The sequence below is a fragment of the Onychomys torridus genome, chromosome 3, assembly GCF_903995425.1.
Source record: "Onychomys torridus chromosome 3, mOncTor1.1, whole genome shotgun sequence".
Classification (NCBI taxonomy): domain Eukaryota; kingdom Metazoa; phylum Chordata; class Mammalia; order Rodentia; family Cricetidae; genus Onychomys; species Onychomys torridus.
In genome coordinates this window covers 157,331,734-157,352,302 of record NC_050445.1, presented here as the reverse complement: position 1 = coordinate 157,352,302, position 20,569 = coordinate 157,331,734, and the positions used below count along the sequence as shown (strand labels likewise).

Genomic DNA, 20,569 nt, shown 5'->3' with positions numbered 1-20,569 from the left:
GAGTTCCTCTCTTTCCCTGGAAATCTCACCTATTCTTCCCTGCCTAGCTATTGGCCATTCAGCTCTACATTAAACCAATCAGAAGGTGCCTTAGGCAGAGACACATCCTTACAGTGTACAAAAAGATTATCCCATAACACTTGAGCATCCTGAAATCAATGCACACGTCTTCTGGAAATGTACTGAAGAGTAATGCATTTTGAAATGTTTCCTTGTGATAGAGCATTGACTAGGTTGTTCAGTGCACCATGGCTTTGTTTGCATATGAGAGTTCAGTGTTCCCTATCTGTGTTTTTGGTGATGAGTAACCACTCCATCTTTTCCAGGTACACTCTCCCCACTGTTCTCCATTCTTCTTTGGATAGCAGTGGCCATCTGCACATCTATGCTGTTTTTCTTCTCCAAGCCTGTGGGTATCCGGCCATTCCTTGTGTCTGTCATGCTCAGATCAATATACACCATTGGTTTGGGGCCGACACTCATACTTCTTGGTGCTGCTAATGTAAGTACATTGCTTAACTTTGTATCTAATGGAATTCAGATGTACTAAGTATAAATATAGTTAACTATATGCTTTTATACATGTCTATACAGTGAATTCTGTTCTGATATGAATCTATGCTAACTAGAGTATCATTTGTCCATAATTTAATTTAGAGAGAAAGAGCAAAAATATGAGTAACACATTGATTTAAGTAGCACTTGTAGTGTGACCCAGTTCTGATGTTCATTTCATCAAGTTTAATGTTCTCTCTGTACCAGACTTCCCATTACTGAAAAAAAAAAAAGACCCAGCCATTGTTAACACCTGAAAGTGGGTTCTAAATCATCCCAAAAGATTAAATTATGTTCAGTAGAATTTAAGAAGTACTTCCTATCAAATGACTTAGGAGTGGGGAAGAAAAGACTGCTAGACAAAAAATAAGGTCCAAAATTGGGCTCCTTTTATATGAGAAAATCCTATAAACTTATAAAAGGCATGGGGCAGATTTTTTCACTGAACTTTAGTATATTAGAGCAAGAGAATGCTTTGTGACATGTTAGTTTTAAATGTAGAATGAACAAGCTAGAAGTATAATGCCAAGAAGCCAATGAAAGATTTGTAGAAGTAATTTAAACAAAAATAAAAATAAAATTTTGAATGCATTCTGTGACATTTTTAGGCAAGGTATATCTGTAATGGATATGAAGAAAAGATAAATCATCAAATTGATGAAAAAAATGGTCAGAAATCTCATAAATGTTATTGTATCTACACAGTCAATATCTAAAGCACTGCCCATAACTTCCAATGGGTTTCTAACTCAGTGTTCTATACTCTGGTGTCTTAGCTGGGATTATCTCCTATACTACCTTATATAGTTATTGAGGATAGTGATTGATAGTTACATACCTGGGACATAACAAGGGAGTCTATAAATATTTTTAATAAATAACTAATGAGTGAAAGAATGGATGAGTGGCAATATTGAAAATAAATACGTTAACCAACTTTTAAAGACTACCAAGATGAGAATATATAGTCAATTCTGTGTTTTCAGTGTTTCTGACCTTGATTTCATCACAACCTTCAAATATTGGACAGTATTCCAAAGCTCCCAGCTGATAGAATATTCAAAAAAACAAATTCTCAGTTACCACCAGTGAAGGAAAGTGTACAGAAGGAACATCTGTGAGCAGAGGGTTGTAAAAGTTACCAAATAATTTCTCTGGATTTCTTAGGGGCTGAACTACTACATTAATTCATGAATCCAGTCCTTGCTCATCCCCATCTCCATGTTTCTGTGTGGTCTAGCCCTTGTTATTCCCCAACCTCAATGGTGCTATGCAATTCATTCCTTCTAGCTCACTCCCATTTCCATTCCCCTCCATCCCATCCTTGGGATGACCTGAGATTGTACTCTTTGCTTTTAAAAGAAGCTAATGTTGTCATATCATCAGCCAAGATAATTAGAGAATCATCTTGAATGTGTATAAATTTGTCTACATCTGTGTTTGGTTCATTTCATTTCTCAAGAGAAACATACTCAGCATGAAATCATATTATTTGAAGAAGTAGATGTTATTCATAAACTGATCAGTGACTAAATGAGAAAAATCCAAGCTTAAGAAAGTGAAGAGCCAGGCAGAGTTGTGCCCAAAATAACAAACATTCTCTGTGGCTGTCACATAATCGGATAGGTGTTTAGAGCACTGAGAGGTAGGCAGCGTGCAGCTTGCCGTATAGAATTTATGAGTCATTTCCTGTTTCTTTCTATCTGTTTTTTAAAATCTTTGGACCTAGAATATGTAGACAGAGGTAAGGAGTGACGCGTGGATATTTGAGTGGGAGTGAACTGAACACATTCTTTTCCTGGCTCTTGGAGGACACCATAAAGGGATAATTTCACGTGGTTTAGTGAGAATCATTCCACCATAAAATACTCTCTACCAAAGCCAAGTTTAACTGATTTATTAGAAGGTATTACACATATAGACATTTCTGTCTTACTAATTCCATGAATTTTACAGTGTTCTAATAGCATAAAACATGTTACTCAGCTAGACACTACCACTATCCTGGGACCATTTGACCAAAGAAAATCTTTTTAATTACTATAATTTGATACTATTGCAATGTCAGTAGAAAAGTTTATATTTGTATATGTATAGTTGTATTTGCTATCACAGATTAATAAAATTACTTTAGTGAATTACTATGTACTTTCCCTCTTCACATAAATTTATTACCAAGTATCCTGGTTTATCTTTACTTATGAGACATCAAATAAGAACTTAATTCTACTTGTGTACCTTAGTATTAATTATATATTATTAATAATACAAATTGATATACTAAATAATTTAATTTTTTACATAGACATTTGCATTGAGTAGCAGGTGAGGCTGTCACTGCTAAAATAATAGATATCAGAATAGAAAAACCAAAAGAAAACATTAGCTTGACAGTTTAGCCATAACAAGAAACAGAATTTGAGACTTCAGATATAACTCATGCAACCTCTGATTTCACCCTTCTTGTCAGTTGGAGTAAGGTGTGGACAATTGGTCTCCCCTTATCTGGCCACTGAGATCAGTTGAGAATTCTGGAAGATCCAGAAAAGAGCAGTAACTATTATATTGATACAGGGGTGATAACATCTACCATTTACCAAGTATCTGATATGCAGACCACTAATTAATCAGAAAGTATTGCTGTAGCACGAATCTTTAAAAGTCTTATTGGGCCTGAAGAGATGGCTCAGTGGTTAAGAGCACCGACTGCTCTTCCGGAGGTCCTGAGTTCAATCCCCAGCAACCACATGGTGGCTCACAACCACCTGTAATGAGATCTGGTGCCCTCTTCTAGCCTGCAAGCATGCGTGTAGGCAGAACACTGTGTACATAATAAATAAATAAATCTGGGGAAAAAAGAAAAGAAAATGGCCTACAGACTTGCCTACAGGCCAATCTGGTGGAGGCATGTTCTTAAAAATAATAAAATAGATAGATAGATAGATAGATAGATAGATAATGATAATGATAAATAAATAAATAGATAGATAAATAAATAAATAAATAAAAGTCTTATTAATAGAAAACTCAGGAGCCAGGTATTAGGGTGAATTCTGAAAAGCCAGAGAAGCAGAATAAGCCACAGCTAACCTCACCTCGATAACTTCTCAGCTGATCCTGTTTCCTCAAACTGGAAACCTCTGTGTCCTCATCTGAATGGATTTCAGCTGAACTGCTGCTCAAAAGCCTAAAAGCTTAACAGGGCTCTAGTTCCTGGTCCTCATGCCATATATACCTTTCTGCTTCCTGCCATCACTTCCTGGGATTAAGGACATGTGTCACCATGCCTGGCTGTTTCCATTGTGGCTTTGAACTCACAGAGATACGGATAGATCTCTGCCTCCCAAGTGATAGGATTAAAGGCATGTGTGTGCCACCATTTTCTGGCTTCTATGTCTAATCTAGTGGCTGTTCTGTTCTCTGACCTCCAGATAAGTTTATTGGGGTGCACAATATATTAACCACATATTGACACCACAATGTGTCTGCATCTTAGCTCACATAGTAGCTTGGCTCTAGACTCTGTCCCTCATAATGTTAAGTAGATATGAAAAATCTCTTTTACAAGAAAGGAAATAAAATAGAAAGATGACCTTAGTATTTATCAGTTTCTAGTTTATTATGATAAAATTGAATTCATTTGTAAAACTTGAAATTTGTACATTTCAGCTAGATTTTCCTGTCACAGTTGTCTCAGAAAATTCAGTAATTTTGAGTGTTTCAAAGTACATCTTACACAGTTTTCTTCTCATGATCAGTGTGGCATCTTCAGCTAATGTTGCTATAAATTAACATTATGAAATATACAGAGGTACATTCTATAAAACTGGGACCATAATGTTTGTTCACATTATTGAACATTTTTGCAAACCTCATTTATACAGATGTAGTATTTCCTGTTTTTAAAGAGATTTTCTGATTCATTATATGGATGCTATATCCTCCTTAACCACTCCATTTATCTTTGTGACTTAGATTATTTGTAATAAAGAAGAACACAGAACATGTCAGTAAAGATATTCTTCCAATGCTAGGAACTGAACCTCGAGCCTCACACATAGTACTAGGCATGTGCTCTACCACTGAGCCACATTCCCATCTCCACAGAGAAATGTCTTTTATCATCTTATAAAGACATGCTGCTTATACTGTTGTCTTAGTTAGGGTTTTATTGCTGTGAAGAAACACCCTAACCATGGCATCTCTTATAAAAGAAAACATTTAATTGGGGCTGGCTCACAGTTCAGAGATTTAGTCCCTTATCATCATTGCAGAAGCATGGCAGCATACAGGCAGACATGGTGCTGAAGAAGGAGCTGAGAGTTCTACATCTTGGTCCACAGGCAGCAGGAAATGAATGTCACACTAAACCTGGCTTGAGCATTTGAGACCTCAAAGCCTACCCCAAGTGACACACTTCCTCCAACAAAGCCACACCTACTCCAACAAGGCCATACCCCCACTCCCTGTAAGCCTAGGGGCCATTTTTATTCAAACCACCACACTTCCCCCACCTTTCTAATAATGTCTGGGAATCTGTGATTCATTTAATGGTGCTAGCCTTTCTCACAGTTATTTTAATGTGAAATGGTAGAATTTTTTCTCCCCACTTTGCACAAAAGAAAAGCAAATAAGGTTTTAATAGTAAGTTGGGCTGTTAACAGTTACCATGGTGCTCAGCTGAATGGGGAGGTGTTCTTCGCTGTGTATCTGTAGTTACATGGGTGACCGAATGCCACTGTTAACTTGTAGACTGAGTCCTGCAATGCATTCACTAAACACATAAGTGCAGTTACATATTCTGAACGGAAACTTGTCTTTCCTCCAATCTCTTTCAGAGACACACAATGCTTTGTTTAATACGATCACCAGATGCCACTGCTTCTGGCATACAGTTGTCAAAGCTTCTCTGAGGCTGTGCAGAATGTCACGAGTGCTGCTACTCACACTGTCTGTGTTTGTTATACTGTTCTGCTAGAGTTTAAAAGACATCAGGGTGATAGTTGACTGTATGTAAATTTTGATCTACATAGTGCCCTTAAGATTTTATCCTGCCTAAGGTGTAATACCACCTACCTGGAGATTATTGAATTACATCATCTCATTTTTCAGTGAAAAGATTGATTTCCATGGTTGATGAAAACATGGTGGCATTGTTAGAGACCGTGAGTTTACCTTTCAATACATCAGCAGACAGTTTTTTGTTTTTCTAATTCACAATTTATTCTTGGAAAATGGATCATGTTTTCCCATAGTAATAACATGAATGGGGGCTAGATAGTCTGCTCAGAGACGGAGTCCTCAATAAGACCAAAGGACACTCAGTGGTCCTTGGCACAAACGCCTTAAACACAAGAACCATTTCCATCTCTGAACTCTGTGTGAACACATGGAAAAGCCACAGCACCCGTCAACCTCACTCCACTTCCAGATGTCTCTAGAGCAGCAGTTCTCAACCTGTGGGTCACGACTCCTTTGGGGTTGACTGGCTCTTTCACAAGGGTCACATATCAGATATCCTATATATCTGATATTTACATTATGACTCATAACAGTAGCAAAATTACAGTTACGAAGCAGCAACAAAAGTAATGTCATGGTTGAGGGTCACTGCAACATGAGGAACTGTATTAAAGGGTCACAGTGTTAGGTTGAGAACACTGCTCTAGAGAACAGAAGCATATGTACCCAGCTATAGGTCAAGGGTCATGCAATGCCATGCTTGGCAAACAAGCAAAGCAAATCTCTTTTATTTTTCATGTTAGCATGACCAAGAAATACATCTTGTCTTTTATACTCTGTAACTAAAGTTTATCGATCATTTTGAGAATTTAGTTTGGTCTATTACTCTCCAATGTGCCTGCATTATAAATAGTTTTCTTGCATATATTTTGTAACTTGTCCTAGAAAATCAAGAAATGACGCACACTCCATATGTCTGTGTCATACAGTTTACCCCTGTGAAGAGGTCTTTAATTCTATTCTTGTATAACCCCCTTCTGTATCACATTGATGAACCTGGATAGGCAAGTCAAGGGAAGTTGGTAAGTTGTGTAATTGTGAACAGGGTCCCTCAAAAGCAATTCAGAGGAATGGCCGGATGTTGCTTTGCCAGACATTCGTCCTCACCCATGTTCAGCTTGCTGCTGGACGCAGGACCTTTGTTGTATGTTCATTGCGTGGGTTTTGAGCAGTTTTCTTTAAAATCAGCCTTGCTCTTGAGCAGCCACTCTGAGGTCTCCAGTATGTCTGAGCTGTGCTGAGTGAGCATGTAAATGGCTGAACAGCAAAAGAAGGTTCCTGCTTGGCCACTGCTGGCATTGTTGACAAGAGTGTGAAAGGGGGTTGAGAGTGTTGATTGTTGAGAGGATGGACAGCTAGCTGGGGAAGTGGAGGAAGAGTCTGCCTTTAGTGGCTGTGATTGGACCTTCCTAACCTGCAATCATTTCCAGTTTTTCATTTTTTCTATATTGATTCAGACTTCAGGATGTTGATGGAAAAGAGTTCATACTCTCTCAAGTTTGTTACATGCATATGTATGTAGATGTATGTAGTGTGTGGGGGGGCATATAATATACACAATCAGTTTTGCAAAGAGCATCATCCTATTTTCCTAAAGGCACAAATATAAACATGTAGAGTCATAAGTACCCAAGGGACATCTGAAGAGTTATTGTAGTGTCGTTGAGGCTTCTGAGGGGTCTGTGAGGTAAGACCTCTTTTTGACAGGTTTTCAGAAACCATCGAGACTTCCCATGGTAAGAACTAGGTTGTCTAAGAATAAGGAAAAGCCAGATTTTCACTCAGTCTGTGTTGGTGGCAGACTAGGGGCTATCATTCTGTCTGGAGCTACAAAGGGAGCCAGTTCTGTGTTGGTTTACACGTGCATTTGGAAACGGCCTGAAAACCAGCAGAGGACACCAAGAAAGGAAGGCACAGGCTCAGCAAGACTCATTTTTCACAGTCTTCTGTAGATGACCTTGAAGCACTAAAATCCCACTTTCTCCTCCCTTTAGCTATGTAATAAAATCGTGTTCCTGGTGAGTTTTGTGGGAAACCGAGGCACATTCACCAGAGGGTATCGAGCGGTCATCCTGGACATGGCCTTTCTCTACCATGTGGCATATGTCCTGGTTTGCATGCTCGGTCTCTTTGTTCACGAATTCTTCTACAGCTTCCTGGTGAGTAGAGCATTAGAGATAATTGCTGCCAAGCACATGATACTCCCTCTTATACCTTAGCCTTTTCGTTGGTTTGTTTTGTTGTTGTTTGTTTAATTTTCTTAGCAAGGCACAAATTATGTTGTTTTTGGAATTTCCTATGAGAAGTATGGGTTATCATTTTTAATCTTTTCTCTGGGAAGTACATGGGTGATGGAGTTCTATTTGCTGAGAAGCAAGTAACCTCCTGCCCTCTTCTTTTGGCCCAGGCTTTATATGACAAGCTGCTTTGGGTTTTCAGACAAATAATAATTACTCAATTCATTATCCAACTACATAGGGGACAAATAAGGATGTATGGTCCTGTGTGCTAAAGTCATTATCTTCGGTTTATAGTATCAAATGTTACATTAAACATTACGGTGACATGTAAGCAAAATGAGAAGGAACAAAAGCCACCCTAGCAAAAGGGCAACCTGTTTAAAGTACAGCCTCTCAGCTTATGTCTCCATTGTTAATGATGTCACCATCGTTAGTTTATAATGTCACTACCATCTTTAGCTTACATCACCATCATTAGCTATACCATCACTGTTAGCTTATGTCACCATTGTTAGTATATATTATCATGGCTAAGCTTAGCTATGTATCTTTAAATCTTTAAGCAGTTTTTTATTCAGATTCTTTTGGTCTTGTTGAGAGATTAATTGCTTCACTGTGTAGAACAGGCTGGCCCCTAACTCACAGTCTTCCCACCTCAGCCTCATTGTGCTGGGGTTGTGCCTACACATCACTACACCCAACCATAAGTCCTTCTTAAAGATGCCCTCGACCCCAAAGGCCATCTTCCTTTCTCCATTTATACTGTTTTATAGTCATGAATGAGGAAAGCAGTTAGTATAAAAATATGCGTTTAACTCTGTGAGTGATGTTTGAATACAGGCACATGCATCGCACCGTGCACAGGCAGAAGTCGGAGGACTGCTTGGCTATCACTCGTCACCTTGTTTGAGGCAGTTTCTCATTTCATCACTGTGGACGCCGTCTACGCTGGCCCCTATAGAGTTAAAATCTCTTTATGTCACCCTAAGTGGTTAAAGGTTGAAGACACCAGAACACTGACAATCTAGAAGCTGAGTTTGTGACAATTAGTTCATCTTTATTGAAGAATATTGACTTTGTTTCTAACAATAGCTGTACTTCCCAAGAGATAAACAGAGAGCAAAGTAGTGAATTTTTTAAGAATTTGACTCATCAAATGCCAGTGTCCTAGAGACAGGCTCTGCACAGCAATGACTGGCCAGGCTGTGATTACAATGTAACTCTTGGTACACAGCTGGCCAGGGCTTTTGAAAGGACACACACACCTAACTGGCCATTCTAGCCCAGCCAGGTTCTGGTTCTCATCTCCACGTAAGAACACAAACACAAACCCTGAGTTTTCCAGTTTTGAAGATGGGATTCATTTTTAAACATTTTTGGACATTTCTGAAAATGACTGTAACTTTATTTTTTAACTACTTCTGTATAATAAAACATGTACTTGCTAATTCATAATTTCAGTTTTATAATGTATCAGTGTGTAAAATAGTTCCCAGCACTGGCTGCAGGCAGCAGACATGTGCTTGAATTCTGGATTACTGTGTAGATTTCCTATTAAAGACAGACTGGATAGTAACCCTCTAGAGGGAAGGAATTGGCAAAGCAGTTACCTTTTTTGTTTGTGGTTCTGCTTTCAAAAGTATAAAGGGATGCAGATTTTTGTCCTCATTTACATACTGTTTTAGTAAGGAAGAGTGTCTGCACTGTCCAAATATTTTAAATTCAAACATTTTCTATGGCACCAGGCTCATAAAATTGTCCTCTTCATTTTGAGTCTCATAAATTGAACAACAAATTTAATGAATTTTTCAACCATCCCATAAACTACATGTGCCTAATATAAATTTTCTAAATCAAATGTAAGTGAGTGTCTAAGCCAACATGCACATTACATGCTGTTAGAGCTGTCTTCACTAAAACTGTGTCTCCTTGTATTCTAGCTCAGCTGTTTGGGTTCATTTAAAAACTGCTATTTGTTTGAAGGTTATTTTTTAATTGTTATTTCTGTAGCTCTTTGATTTGGTGTACAGAGAAGAGACCCTGCTGAACGTCATCAAAAGTGTCACACGGAATGGCCGCTCCATCATCCTGACGGCTGTCTTGGCTCTCATCTTGGTCTACCTGTTCTCCATCATTGGCTTCCTTTTCCTAAAGGATGACTTTACCATGGAAGTAGACAGACTGAAAAACAGAACGCCACTCACAGGTAGCCATTCCATCCTCTGAGCTCCGCTGGTAGTTCTAACTTGTACACACCTTGTCTGGGGCTTTCAGACAAACAGGGATGGGGGAAAGTTTACTTTTACTCTTTGGAAATGTGGTCTTGTTTACTACTGCTGTGGCTTGAGGGTGCAATGTCCTCCCAGCCTCATGTGTTTGAACATCTGGTCCCCACGTGGTGGCACTGCAGAGCCTCTCTAGAGGAAGTGGTGGGCCTTGGGTTGGCTAGTCTAGCCTCACTTCCTGTCTGCTCTCAGCCTCCTGACTGCTAACACAGTGTGACCAGCTGCCTGGGCTGCAGCCATGTCAGGCTATATCTCTTTGAACCGTTAGCCAAAATAAACTGCTCCATTCCTTCCTCAAGTTGCTCGTTGTTAGGTATTTGATCCTCGCAATGATTAAAGTAACTAATTCAACTTCCAAGAGTTGAGAATTGGAAATACTTTAGCCTCTATGCTGTCAGTGTGGGTTGGGAATACACAAGAGACCTCATCTGTGCTCCATCTTACAGCGTTTCCTAATGTGGACTATGTTGCAGGAGGCAGCCGCAGCTTCACTGTAGGCAGTTCCAGGACTCTGTTTCTCCTCTTCTCTCCATTTCCTCAAAGAGCAGCATCCGACACCTATGAGCCACCACTCAGCCACTTTTCCATATGCATTGTATTATATTCAAAAAACTTAAAATGATAAATACGTGGATTTGGAAATCATCAGGTAGTAAGAAGTGTGTTTTGGAAGACATGCCTAGAGGCTGTGGCTAAAGGACCTGTTCCTCAGCATGTGACTGCTGCAGTGCCTGAATGATGTTTGCCCTGAGCCACTTAGACATCACCAGTGTTCTCACTGAGGGGCCCTGGCATGAGGTCCCATCCTCTGGGTTACTTTTGTTTGCTTCCTCACCTCTCATATATACCCTTCCTTCACCTTCCCCCAACTCTGCTTTGGTCTGTAGAAACCACGGTTTTATATTGTGATGTTTTCTTGACTCCACTAACTACCTTTTATAGAGATAGGGAATCCCAAAGAGACGTGTTTCTCCTCAAACCATTGAATTTAAAGCTAAGATTTAATTAGTGGAAAAGTATGCAGTATTCCTTCTTGCCCTTAACAGACATTTGTTTGTTTGTTTGTTTGTTTGTTTGTTTGTTTAACATCCCACCACAGTTTCCCCTCCTTCCCTCCTCTCTACCTCCCTTCCGTATCCACTCCTTCTCTGCTTCTGTTGAGAAAGGGGCAGGCCTCCCATGGGTATCAACAAAGCATGTCATGTCAAGTTGCTGTAAGGCACTTCCCCTTGTATTTAGGCTGGACAAGGCGACCCAGTATGAGGTGGAGGGGGGAGCACTGAAAGAGATGTCTGGAAGGGGTGCTTTGGGGGAGTCAGGTAGAGCCTGATTCAAGGGAAACTTCCACAAATCTACAAGATAACAGATAATTCTTAATTGTGGAATTGACAATGTATAGTGATTTCTTTCATAAGACTGTGGGCTAAGTGGTGTTCACAGTCACTGTTTTCAGGACCATGAAATATGTGGTTGTATGAAATGTAACAACTTCATATGACTTTTCTAGAGTTTAACAGGCATACTGTCAACTTTCCATTCATTGTTGTAATAAAAAGGCCCAAGAAAATAATTTTAATACAAGGAATGATTTATTTTGGCAGCTTTTGTTTTTAGTTAATGTCACTTCGCCCCATCCTAGACCTATGACAAGACAGAACATGGTAGTTGAGCAAAGATTCTCACCCTGGAGTGTCTTTGCGGCAGAGGGACGAGAGGAGGGTTCCCAATACCTCTTCAGTAGTACATCCCCAGTGACCCTACACTAGACCTCACTTCCCAAAGATTGGATAGCTCCCTGAGCTGTTGCCCAGACCTCAGTCTATGGCTGTTGAGGGACACTGAAAATACAAACCAGTCCAGCAGGTTTCATGTGTGTGAAGGAAAGGCTTTATGTAAATCCCTAGTGCTCCACTCTTTCCAAACTCCTTAGGAACCATCCATCCTTAGCACTCAGCAACCCTCGATTTTTAATTACTTGCTAGATTAGAGGCCTGGCCACAGTTTGTGCAGTAGAGAAAACATGTGAAACAGAAGCATTACAATTTCCAAAACAAACATATACAGTAGTTACTGTTTTTTTTTTTAATTTGGTGGTAAATATTTTATGTTGTTTGAAGAGGAAGTTGGTAAAAAAAAATACAACATAAGAAACACTAAAGCTAAAATTTCAAGCTCTGTCTTTACTGAAAGTGCATATGCACATTAGTATAGAAACCAGTGCAAAAAAACAAAAACAAAACAAAACAAAAAAATAACCTTTTGTAAATACTATGAAAGTGCAGCACATGGGGGCAGCAGCTAACAGACTTAAACTCCTGGTTCTCTGTGGGTTGAAAGTTTTTGTTTCATAGCTTAAGATCCTAGAAAAAGCATCTTTGTTTCCATTTCTAACACCATGTAGCAGCATCTGCCTTAAATCTGCTTTTTGTTGCCATAACAGATTACTAGAGGCATGGTTTATAAAGAATAGAGGTTCATTTAGTCCATGGTTCCCGAGGCTCAGGGACTCTGCTTGGCATCTGAAGAGGCTGTTCTGTGACAGATACCAACATAGGGTACCTCACCATGAGAAGAGCAAACCAGGCTTTATCATGAACCCACTGTAGAGATAAAGCAGTAACCCATGAGTGCATTAACCCAACAGTGAGGGGAGAGACACCATGCCTGATCACCTCTCAATACTTCACAGCCTTCCATTTCAGGATGCGCTTTGGTGGAAGTATCTAACCTACACCACGATCTCAGTTGGCACATGGCATCTGCATTCTCTGTGTCTTGAGCACTGTCACTCACAAAGCTGACCATGGGTGAAATCATCGAGGCTAACACACTCAGGTGGTGATGGCATTTGGGTTGCAGAAGAAGGCAGGTATAAAGTGACCAGAAACCCCACAGATAGGGACGAGTGGGAAGGTGGAAAGTCAGGGCGCAAGGGCATGTCCTCACAGTGCTGGGGAGAGCAGGGAGACAGCACCCTGTAGGTGTCATTGGAGATTTAGGAGAATGTGGATTTCACCCCTGGCCTGAGATCTGCTGCTTAGTGGGTAAGAAGCGACCACTCCAGCATGGCCAGAGCAGGGTCATGGGGAAGCACAAGAAAGGGAAGTTCTCCTGACGGGGCACAGTGTCCCTCAGACCCGCCCTCTCCTCATTCTCAACAGGAGAAGTTGCCCTCCTGGTTTCATAACTTAAGATCTCTCTCTGGCCGTTCCAGCCACAGCTCTGGTTCTCTCTAAGGATCTGCACCATCTGTTGGTTGCTTAGTGGGCAGTGCTGTGCCAGAGGTTTGTGTGGCTCTGCCTGCTGTGTCCTTCGCTCTCCTCTGATACTGTAATTGCACCTTGGTGACCCCCTGGGCTCCCTGCCCCATATCATGTCCATCAACCACATGGTTCCTCTAGTGATCCTTCTCCAAGTAGCTGTTTCCTTTCCCTTCTAAGAACTCGAGCTCCCTCTTCTGCTGTGTGACTTTGTGTTAACCTTTGCTTTACGAGTCTATCATCTCGTGACATCACTGCCTCTTCACATCCTGTCCGTTCTCCAAAGCCTTGGGTTCTGAGCTGTTGGAGCCTAGTGTGACATGTCAAGTTCTTACTCAGGGACTGTCAGCAGGGCTTACTCAGAACTCCACCTCTGTCCCTCTCTGACCCCAACTTTCACTCTGGGTCCACATCAGTGCTGACAGAAGCAGTGCACTCCTTCCTGATGCTGTCACAGAGCCCTTGGGGACACCGGTGCCTCCCCAGCCCACCCACTCTTCACATCTCCTTCCAATACCAGCTCCTGCTTGTAGCATCTACTTCTTTTGGTCCTCTCAGCTTATGAGTCAAACGTTCAAGTTTAACTTTGTTTCATACAAATAGAAAGGTCATCATCTCATACCATGTGGGTCAGTGAAGCCAGTGGGGAGCCAGCAGAGAGAGAGGTTCCTGGGGACTCAGGATGAAAACAGAGAAAAAAGTGTCTTCTATCCTTGGGCTGTTTGAAGCCTGTTGTCTCTGGGATCCATACTTAATCTTGTGAACTGCCCACCCGAGGTCCTTCCTCAGCCACAGGGACCGGTGACTTGAGCCTGCTGAGGCTCACTGGGCTGGGAAGAAGCAGCCCTGGAAGCCCAGGTCAGAACCTGGAATGCACCGGCCATAGAAATATTAGTATTCATGGTGATTTAGGTCAACAATATTATTAATACTTTATCACAGCCACTGAAAGAAAAATTATATGAATGGAGCTTTTTGCACATTGGCAATAAATCTACTCTCTATTTATAAAATTACTTTAACAGATAAAACTGTGCTCAGAGCTCCAGGCTAACTTAGCAAGAGGCTTTAGGAATGCAGCTCAGTTGAGGCACAAACATCTTTAAACTCTGTGGTTGTGTCCATTTGTCATGTGTATTATGCCTCTCTACAGTGTTCTGCTCTGTGTCCTCCCAGGTGATCACGGGGCTCCCACCATGACCTTACCTTCCATGATGGAAACCTGCCAGAAGGAAAACTGCTCAACCACAATCCCCTCTTTGAACACAGGTATGTGCTGACAACTCAGGTCCGTACTAGTCCCTCTAATGTGTAATTAGGTATTTTATTATGTCCATGAGAGTTGGTCTTAGAATTTCATAATGTGTTGAAATAGAAGAACAGAGGGTAGAGGACCAAAATAATTCAAGCTAGAGAAAGGATTCTGCATTTGTTATACTGAGCTATCTTGCTCCCCATAGTGTTTCTGTCTACCCAAACCTGGAAGATTCATTGTCAGGAATGTGCTACTCCCAAACAGCAGCCCACACTAAGGGGTCCCCTTCTGACTACTTGGCTACCAGCAAGGGATGTGAGAAAAGCGTGGATTCTACTCTACAATCCTGGCTATAAGCTGGGGCTTGCCACTTTCCTGGCTCATGGTATGCAGGCTTTCAGAACTATGTTTAGATAGCTTATAAGGACAGAAAAATTAATGAAAAAAATCCCTCTCCCTCCTCAGGAGCAAACAGATGTGTAAAAATAACTTTAGTTCTAAGCCATTCTTTTAAGATGTATCAGAAGTCTGGGAACATAGCATAGATGATGTTTTCTAAATTATAGAAAAATAGTGATTTATTTTTGAAAGCAGGAAATACAACTGATTGTGTGTGTGTATTTGGAGGTGAGTTCAGGGCCACATTCATATTAGGCAAGTACTCTACCTATGAGCTATTCCCAGCCCTTGTGGATAGTAGATCTTTATGTAACTCAAAAGTTGTCAAAGCTAAAGAAGTATAGAGTCAGTCAAATGGTGAAGTAAACACAGAGTGGTTGAGGGAAGTGCCATAAAGACGGTGGAAGGATGGAGCATTAACTTACTTCTTTCTTGAGATGTTGGACTGTTGATGGGCAGGGGACGAATGGTCCCTTCCACTGACTAAATCTCATGCTGTCTAACCTAGAGAGATAATTCAACACTGTATTCATTCCGTGTAATATCCAATGGTACAGGCTCTTGAGATGTTTCCAGCACGGTTTGCCTGACCCCAGTCAAAGCTCACCAAGAACCAGCTCTTCTTGGCTTACCGAGCATCCACTCTCTACAGTCATGTGTGTGTCCCTCCAGCTTTCCCCACAGGTCACAGCAGAGCTTCTTGACGTCATACTCCTTGGCAAGCTGCTGAACACTGCTCTCACTGTGGGTATTGGGACCCCTCTTGAGTCACTTCATACACTCTCTTTTTAAGATTTATTTTTTATTTTCTATTTATGTATATGGCACATGTGTGTAAGCACCTAGAGACCAGAAGAGAGTGTTACAGACCCTTGACCTGGAGTTCCAGGCAGTTGTGAGCTTCCTGCTGAGTATGGTAGGAACTGACCCAGGTCCTCTGCAGCAGCAGTGTGTGCCCTTAACCACTGAGCCATCTCTCAAGCCCATCTCAGATTATTGACCTGCATTTGGCCCTCTCTTGGTGAAAGTACCATTCTTTGATGGTTTAGCTGTTATCCCATAAATACCTACCCTGGGCTCATATAATTGGGAGCTTAGGAGCTCACAAATGAAGCTGTACATTTGTTTCTGTGTGTTTATGCCAACCTATAATGTTAGGATGTGAATATGTTGGGACCTGCGGTTTCCAGGTTTCATTGTCCTTCTGTTCCCTAATTCTGTTCTTCCTGTCATGTCATTCTTAGCTGTGACAAGCCTTTGGTCAGTGCTTAGAGATTTGATTCACCATTTGTCTTTACATGGCTCTTGACCTAAGGATGGTTATGCCATTTCTAACTTTTTGAAGGAAGATATATAATAGGAAGTGGGTGTGGCCCAAAGGCCCTGAGAAGTTTCATCTGGATCCTCACAGATTGAAAAAGAATCCAACTTCTGCTCTAGATATTTCCAAAAGAGATCTGGGAATATTGCAGAGGACAGCAACAGGAAGTTTAGGGCCTGCAAACACTCTCAGATGCACATGGTCATGCTCTGTGAAATTCTTCAGCTACCTGGAAATAGGTCACAAATGGGGCAGGCTAGGTGGCTCAATCAATAAAGTACTTGCTGTACAAGCGTGAGGTTATGAGTTCAATTCCCAGAATGAACACACACACACACACACACACACACACACACACACACACACACACACACAGAGCTGGACACTGCAGTATACACTTGTACCCCCAAAACTGGGAAGGAGGGGACAAGAGGATCCCTAGGGCTCAGTGGCCAGCCATTTCAGCTAAGAGTAATTGAGAAAGGCAACCAAGGTCGACCTCTGGCTTCCACACTTGTGTGCATGTGCCCCTCCTCTCTCTCTCTTACACACACACACACACACACACACACACACACACACACACACAGAGAGAGAGAGAGAGAGAGAGAGAGAGAGAGAGAGAGAGAGAGAGATATGTCACAAATAAATTATCCATCCATCTATGTACTCTCTAATTTTTTTTTAAATTAGAAAATTAGAAAGTTCTTTGTGGAAGCCACCTCACTGGTTTTGGGGCATAGTGCCTGCTCACCCCCAGTCCCAGGTCAGTCTGTGCTGCATCCCACCTCCTCCCCACAGCATCCTCCCAAGGACCCACCTGAGCACCCTCTATTAACATGAAGACATTCATCAGCAGTATTCAGAGTCTGTCTCTACCTCAAGTCCCTGACTACAGATGTTTCTCCCTTTTCTAAGGACATAGGGACAGTTCTTCACCCCTTCCCCAAAGTCTCTGTCATTTGGGGTACAATGGTAGCAGTGTGTGGAAATCTTGTAGAGAAGCTGCCAGAGGTGTTGGAAACCATCCTGAAGCTGGAGGGAGTGGGACAGCTTTACTAGTGGAGGTCCCCCAACCAGAGCTGAAGACACTGAGAAGCCACAGCAGAGCCAGCCTTTAGCACTTGGCATTCAAGTGTTAAAAGTGATTTGATTAGAATTTGGGAAGTCTTTGCATTTGATTTCTGTTTTTGTAATTTAAGTTTTAATTTTTTAAAGTAGGGTAACATTATTTAGCCCTGGATGTACTGAAACTCAGTATGTAGATCAGACTGGACTTGAACTCACCAAAATCTACCTGCTTCTGCCTCCTGAATGCTGGGATTAAAGGTGTGCGCCACCAACGCCCTCAATGGATTTGACCTTCTGGGCCTTACTTCCTATCAATTTTGCCAATATGAATAATTACAGTAATTTGATTAAAAATGTATAGATTTTATCTCCAGGGGCTTATTTCTTCTATATTTTGGCAGAATATAGTTAGCTGCAGATATTTGATTGAAAAGCCCATGAGTTTGATCTTCTCGGCTTCTTGAAATGTTGGCCATGTGCATTTAGTCATGTTAGTGGAGAGAAAGCTGAAGTCTGGTATCCATTGTGCAGCACATGTCACTTGGACTTAAAAATAGTTTTCCCGTCCAGGGCCGGAATGCAGTTCTAATTCATGAGCTGTGGTGTGCATTTGTGGGGCCTTGTACACATCACAAAAGGCCCAGGCACACGGCACCTGTATAAGAGGCAGGGTATGGCTGGAAGACAGTGTGCTGGCCCTGGGAAGGCTCCTGCAGGCGCAGGTTAGGTCATTTCCTCAGCAACAGAGGGTTCATGTGACAACTGGCAACTAATTCAACTTGAAAAACACTCCCAAAACTTGGTATTTCACTTGCTTCAAGCCTGCCAGAATCTCAAATGAAAATGCTTACCTAAATCCACCCACCAAAAGAAACTGACTTTTCCGGAAAAGCCAAGCCTTGTTAAGACAAAACTCAAAGTATAATCACGGCGCTTGATTCAGTGCTGTTTGCACAGTCTGGAGAATACAGCTGACGTGTGTTCAGCATTTAGGAGACCGATTTTAACCTCCTGTCTTCCTACTTTAACAGAGAAGGTTGGTGGGTAGCAGAACTTGTTAAGCTAACACATGCTACATTTTGGATTCCTATTGTCTACCAGTGTTTTAAAACATTTTCCTAGTCACAAAAAGCTTAGGATCATCACTTCTGTAATGGGTGGATTGTCTTTAAAGTCTAAGACAAGAGGATTTGAATTGCTCTCAGACTTTCCAGTGAGTCTTAGCTCCAGGCTGCTGTGTTCATAAGAGCCACAAACAACAAATAATTTAATTTTTTTTTTTGGAAGCTGAGGATCGAACCCAGGGCCTTGTGCTTGCTAGGCAAGTGCTCTACCACTGAGCTAAATCCCCAACCCCTAATAATTTAATTTTTAAAGCATAAAAAGGGGACATTAATAAATACTTATGTTCAAGCATGTCCAGTATTTTTAAGATGTATTTTCATTTATATATTTGTGTGAGTGTATGCCAAGCCAGAAGAGGGCATTGGATCCCCTGGGGCTAGTGTTAAGGCATTGTGAGCCATCCCACATGGGTGCTAGGAGCTGAACTCTGGTCCTCTGGAAGACCAGCAAGTTATCTTAACCACTGACCATCTCCAGCCAGTGTCCAGTATTTTTTTTAATGTATAGACTAACATTCTGGGTGAGAGAATACCTTCAGATCTGGTAGGATATGATTATTCCTTTCCTCAAATGAAACTTTTTCCTATCATTAATTAAGAAAAAAATGTGTTTTCTGGTGGTCACCTAAACATGGATAACCTCACATCACTCAAGTGTCAGATTTATTATTGTGTTAAAACAATGACTTTTCATAAGATTTAACAGCCACTGTATGTGGGTAATTGATAACTTGTATTCGCTGGGCACTAACGATGTACCCAGCACTATTCTAAGTGTGTGTGTGTGTGTGTGTGTGTGTGTGTGTGTGTGTGTACACGCGCGCGCACGCCCTGCCGTCCCATTGTATCTGAGGGACTGTCTTAGGCCTGGCTGTGCTGGCCAGGCACTTCTTTTAGTACTTAGTGCAGAGGCCACAGCCTTCAGGCTACCCAGGCTGCTGTGTGTTTTCCCATCTGCTGACCCAGCCTTCTTGGAGACCATAGGTTTCTGTAGGCTGAGTTACTTACTCCTCTATCTCCTTTTCCTCACACAAAGCTCCTGTGAGAAGGATCAGCTTGTCACACAAGTGACCACAAGGGAGCACTTACCTATGGGATCCCTGAATGACTTACTGAGAGCGGAAAGTGGCTCATGGCAAACAGTAGAACCTTTCAATAAAGCTCATAGAGGCTGCTGTATGACCCCAGCATGCCTGTGTGGCTACCATTGAGCAAGATGACTAGGCCAATGCTGGCACTGACCTGACTTGGGCACCCCTGTGCCTGCAGTGTGCATGCCATATGGGAAGCCAGACCTCTTGGTGTGTATTTGTAGCCAACTTATTTTTTTTAAGATTATTTATTGTGTTTACAGTATTCTGCCTGCATGTATTCCTGCAAGCCAGAAGAGGGCACCAGATCTCATTACAGATGGTTGTAAGCCACCATGTGGTTGCTGGGAATTGAACTCAGGACCTCTGGAAGAACAGTCAGTGCTCTTAACCTCTGAGCCATCTCTTCAGCCCTGCCAATTTATTTTATAAAATTTTACCCATACAATTTTTGTATTTCAAAAACTTAAGTAACTCTGCCATGTCTCTCCTCTGCTCTTAGTTCTTGTCAATGGCACAAAGTCGTGGGCTTCATTACGACATTTCCATATCAGCATTTCATGAACTTGGAGCATATTCGATCCCTGCTACCCTTTCTTGGCTTCCCTCCCCCCTCCACAGTCTGAATAGTCCCCTACTCCTTTGCAAGTTATACATGTGAGAGAAAACACACAATTTCTTATCTTTGTGAGTCCTGTTCCATCCGTTTCCCTACAAACAATAGAATTTCTTGTTTATGAATGAAGGAAACTGTTGTATGTACAGAAGCAAAATCAGCAATTAGCAATTGTAAAATGTAACTCTAATTTTTTTCTTTCACAAACCACGGTTTCTTTCTCTGCTGGGCCCTTCATCTGTGATGTACACCCAGAACGTTTCTGTCTTCTGGCCACTGTAGCAGCGCCTTGGTAAACATGAGCATATAGGTCTCTCTGTAGTAAGCTGC

General features: G+C 41.5%; 1 protein-coding gene across 1 annotated transcript in view; it reads left to right on the top strand.

Moving 5' to 3' along the window:
* Itpr2 (inositol 1,4,5-trisphosphate receptor type 2) overlaps positions 1–20,569 on the top strand; it is a 387,210-nt gene that overhangs the window by 307,511 nt on the left and 59,130 nt on the right. Inside the window, exons 49-52 of the mRNA XM_036181996.1 lie at positions 327–502; positions 7,572–7,736; positions 9,828–10,023; positions 14,539–14,631. Coding sequence (XP_036037889.1) covers positions 327–502; positions 7,572–7,736; positions 9,828–10,023; positions 14,539–14,631 — 630 coding nt within the window. The remainder of the gene's footprint in view (positions 1–326; positions 503–7,571; positions 7,737–9,827; positions 10,024–14,538; positions 14,632–20,569) is intronic.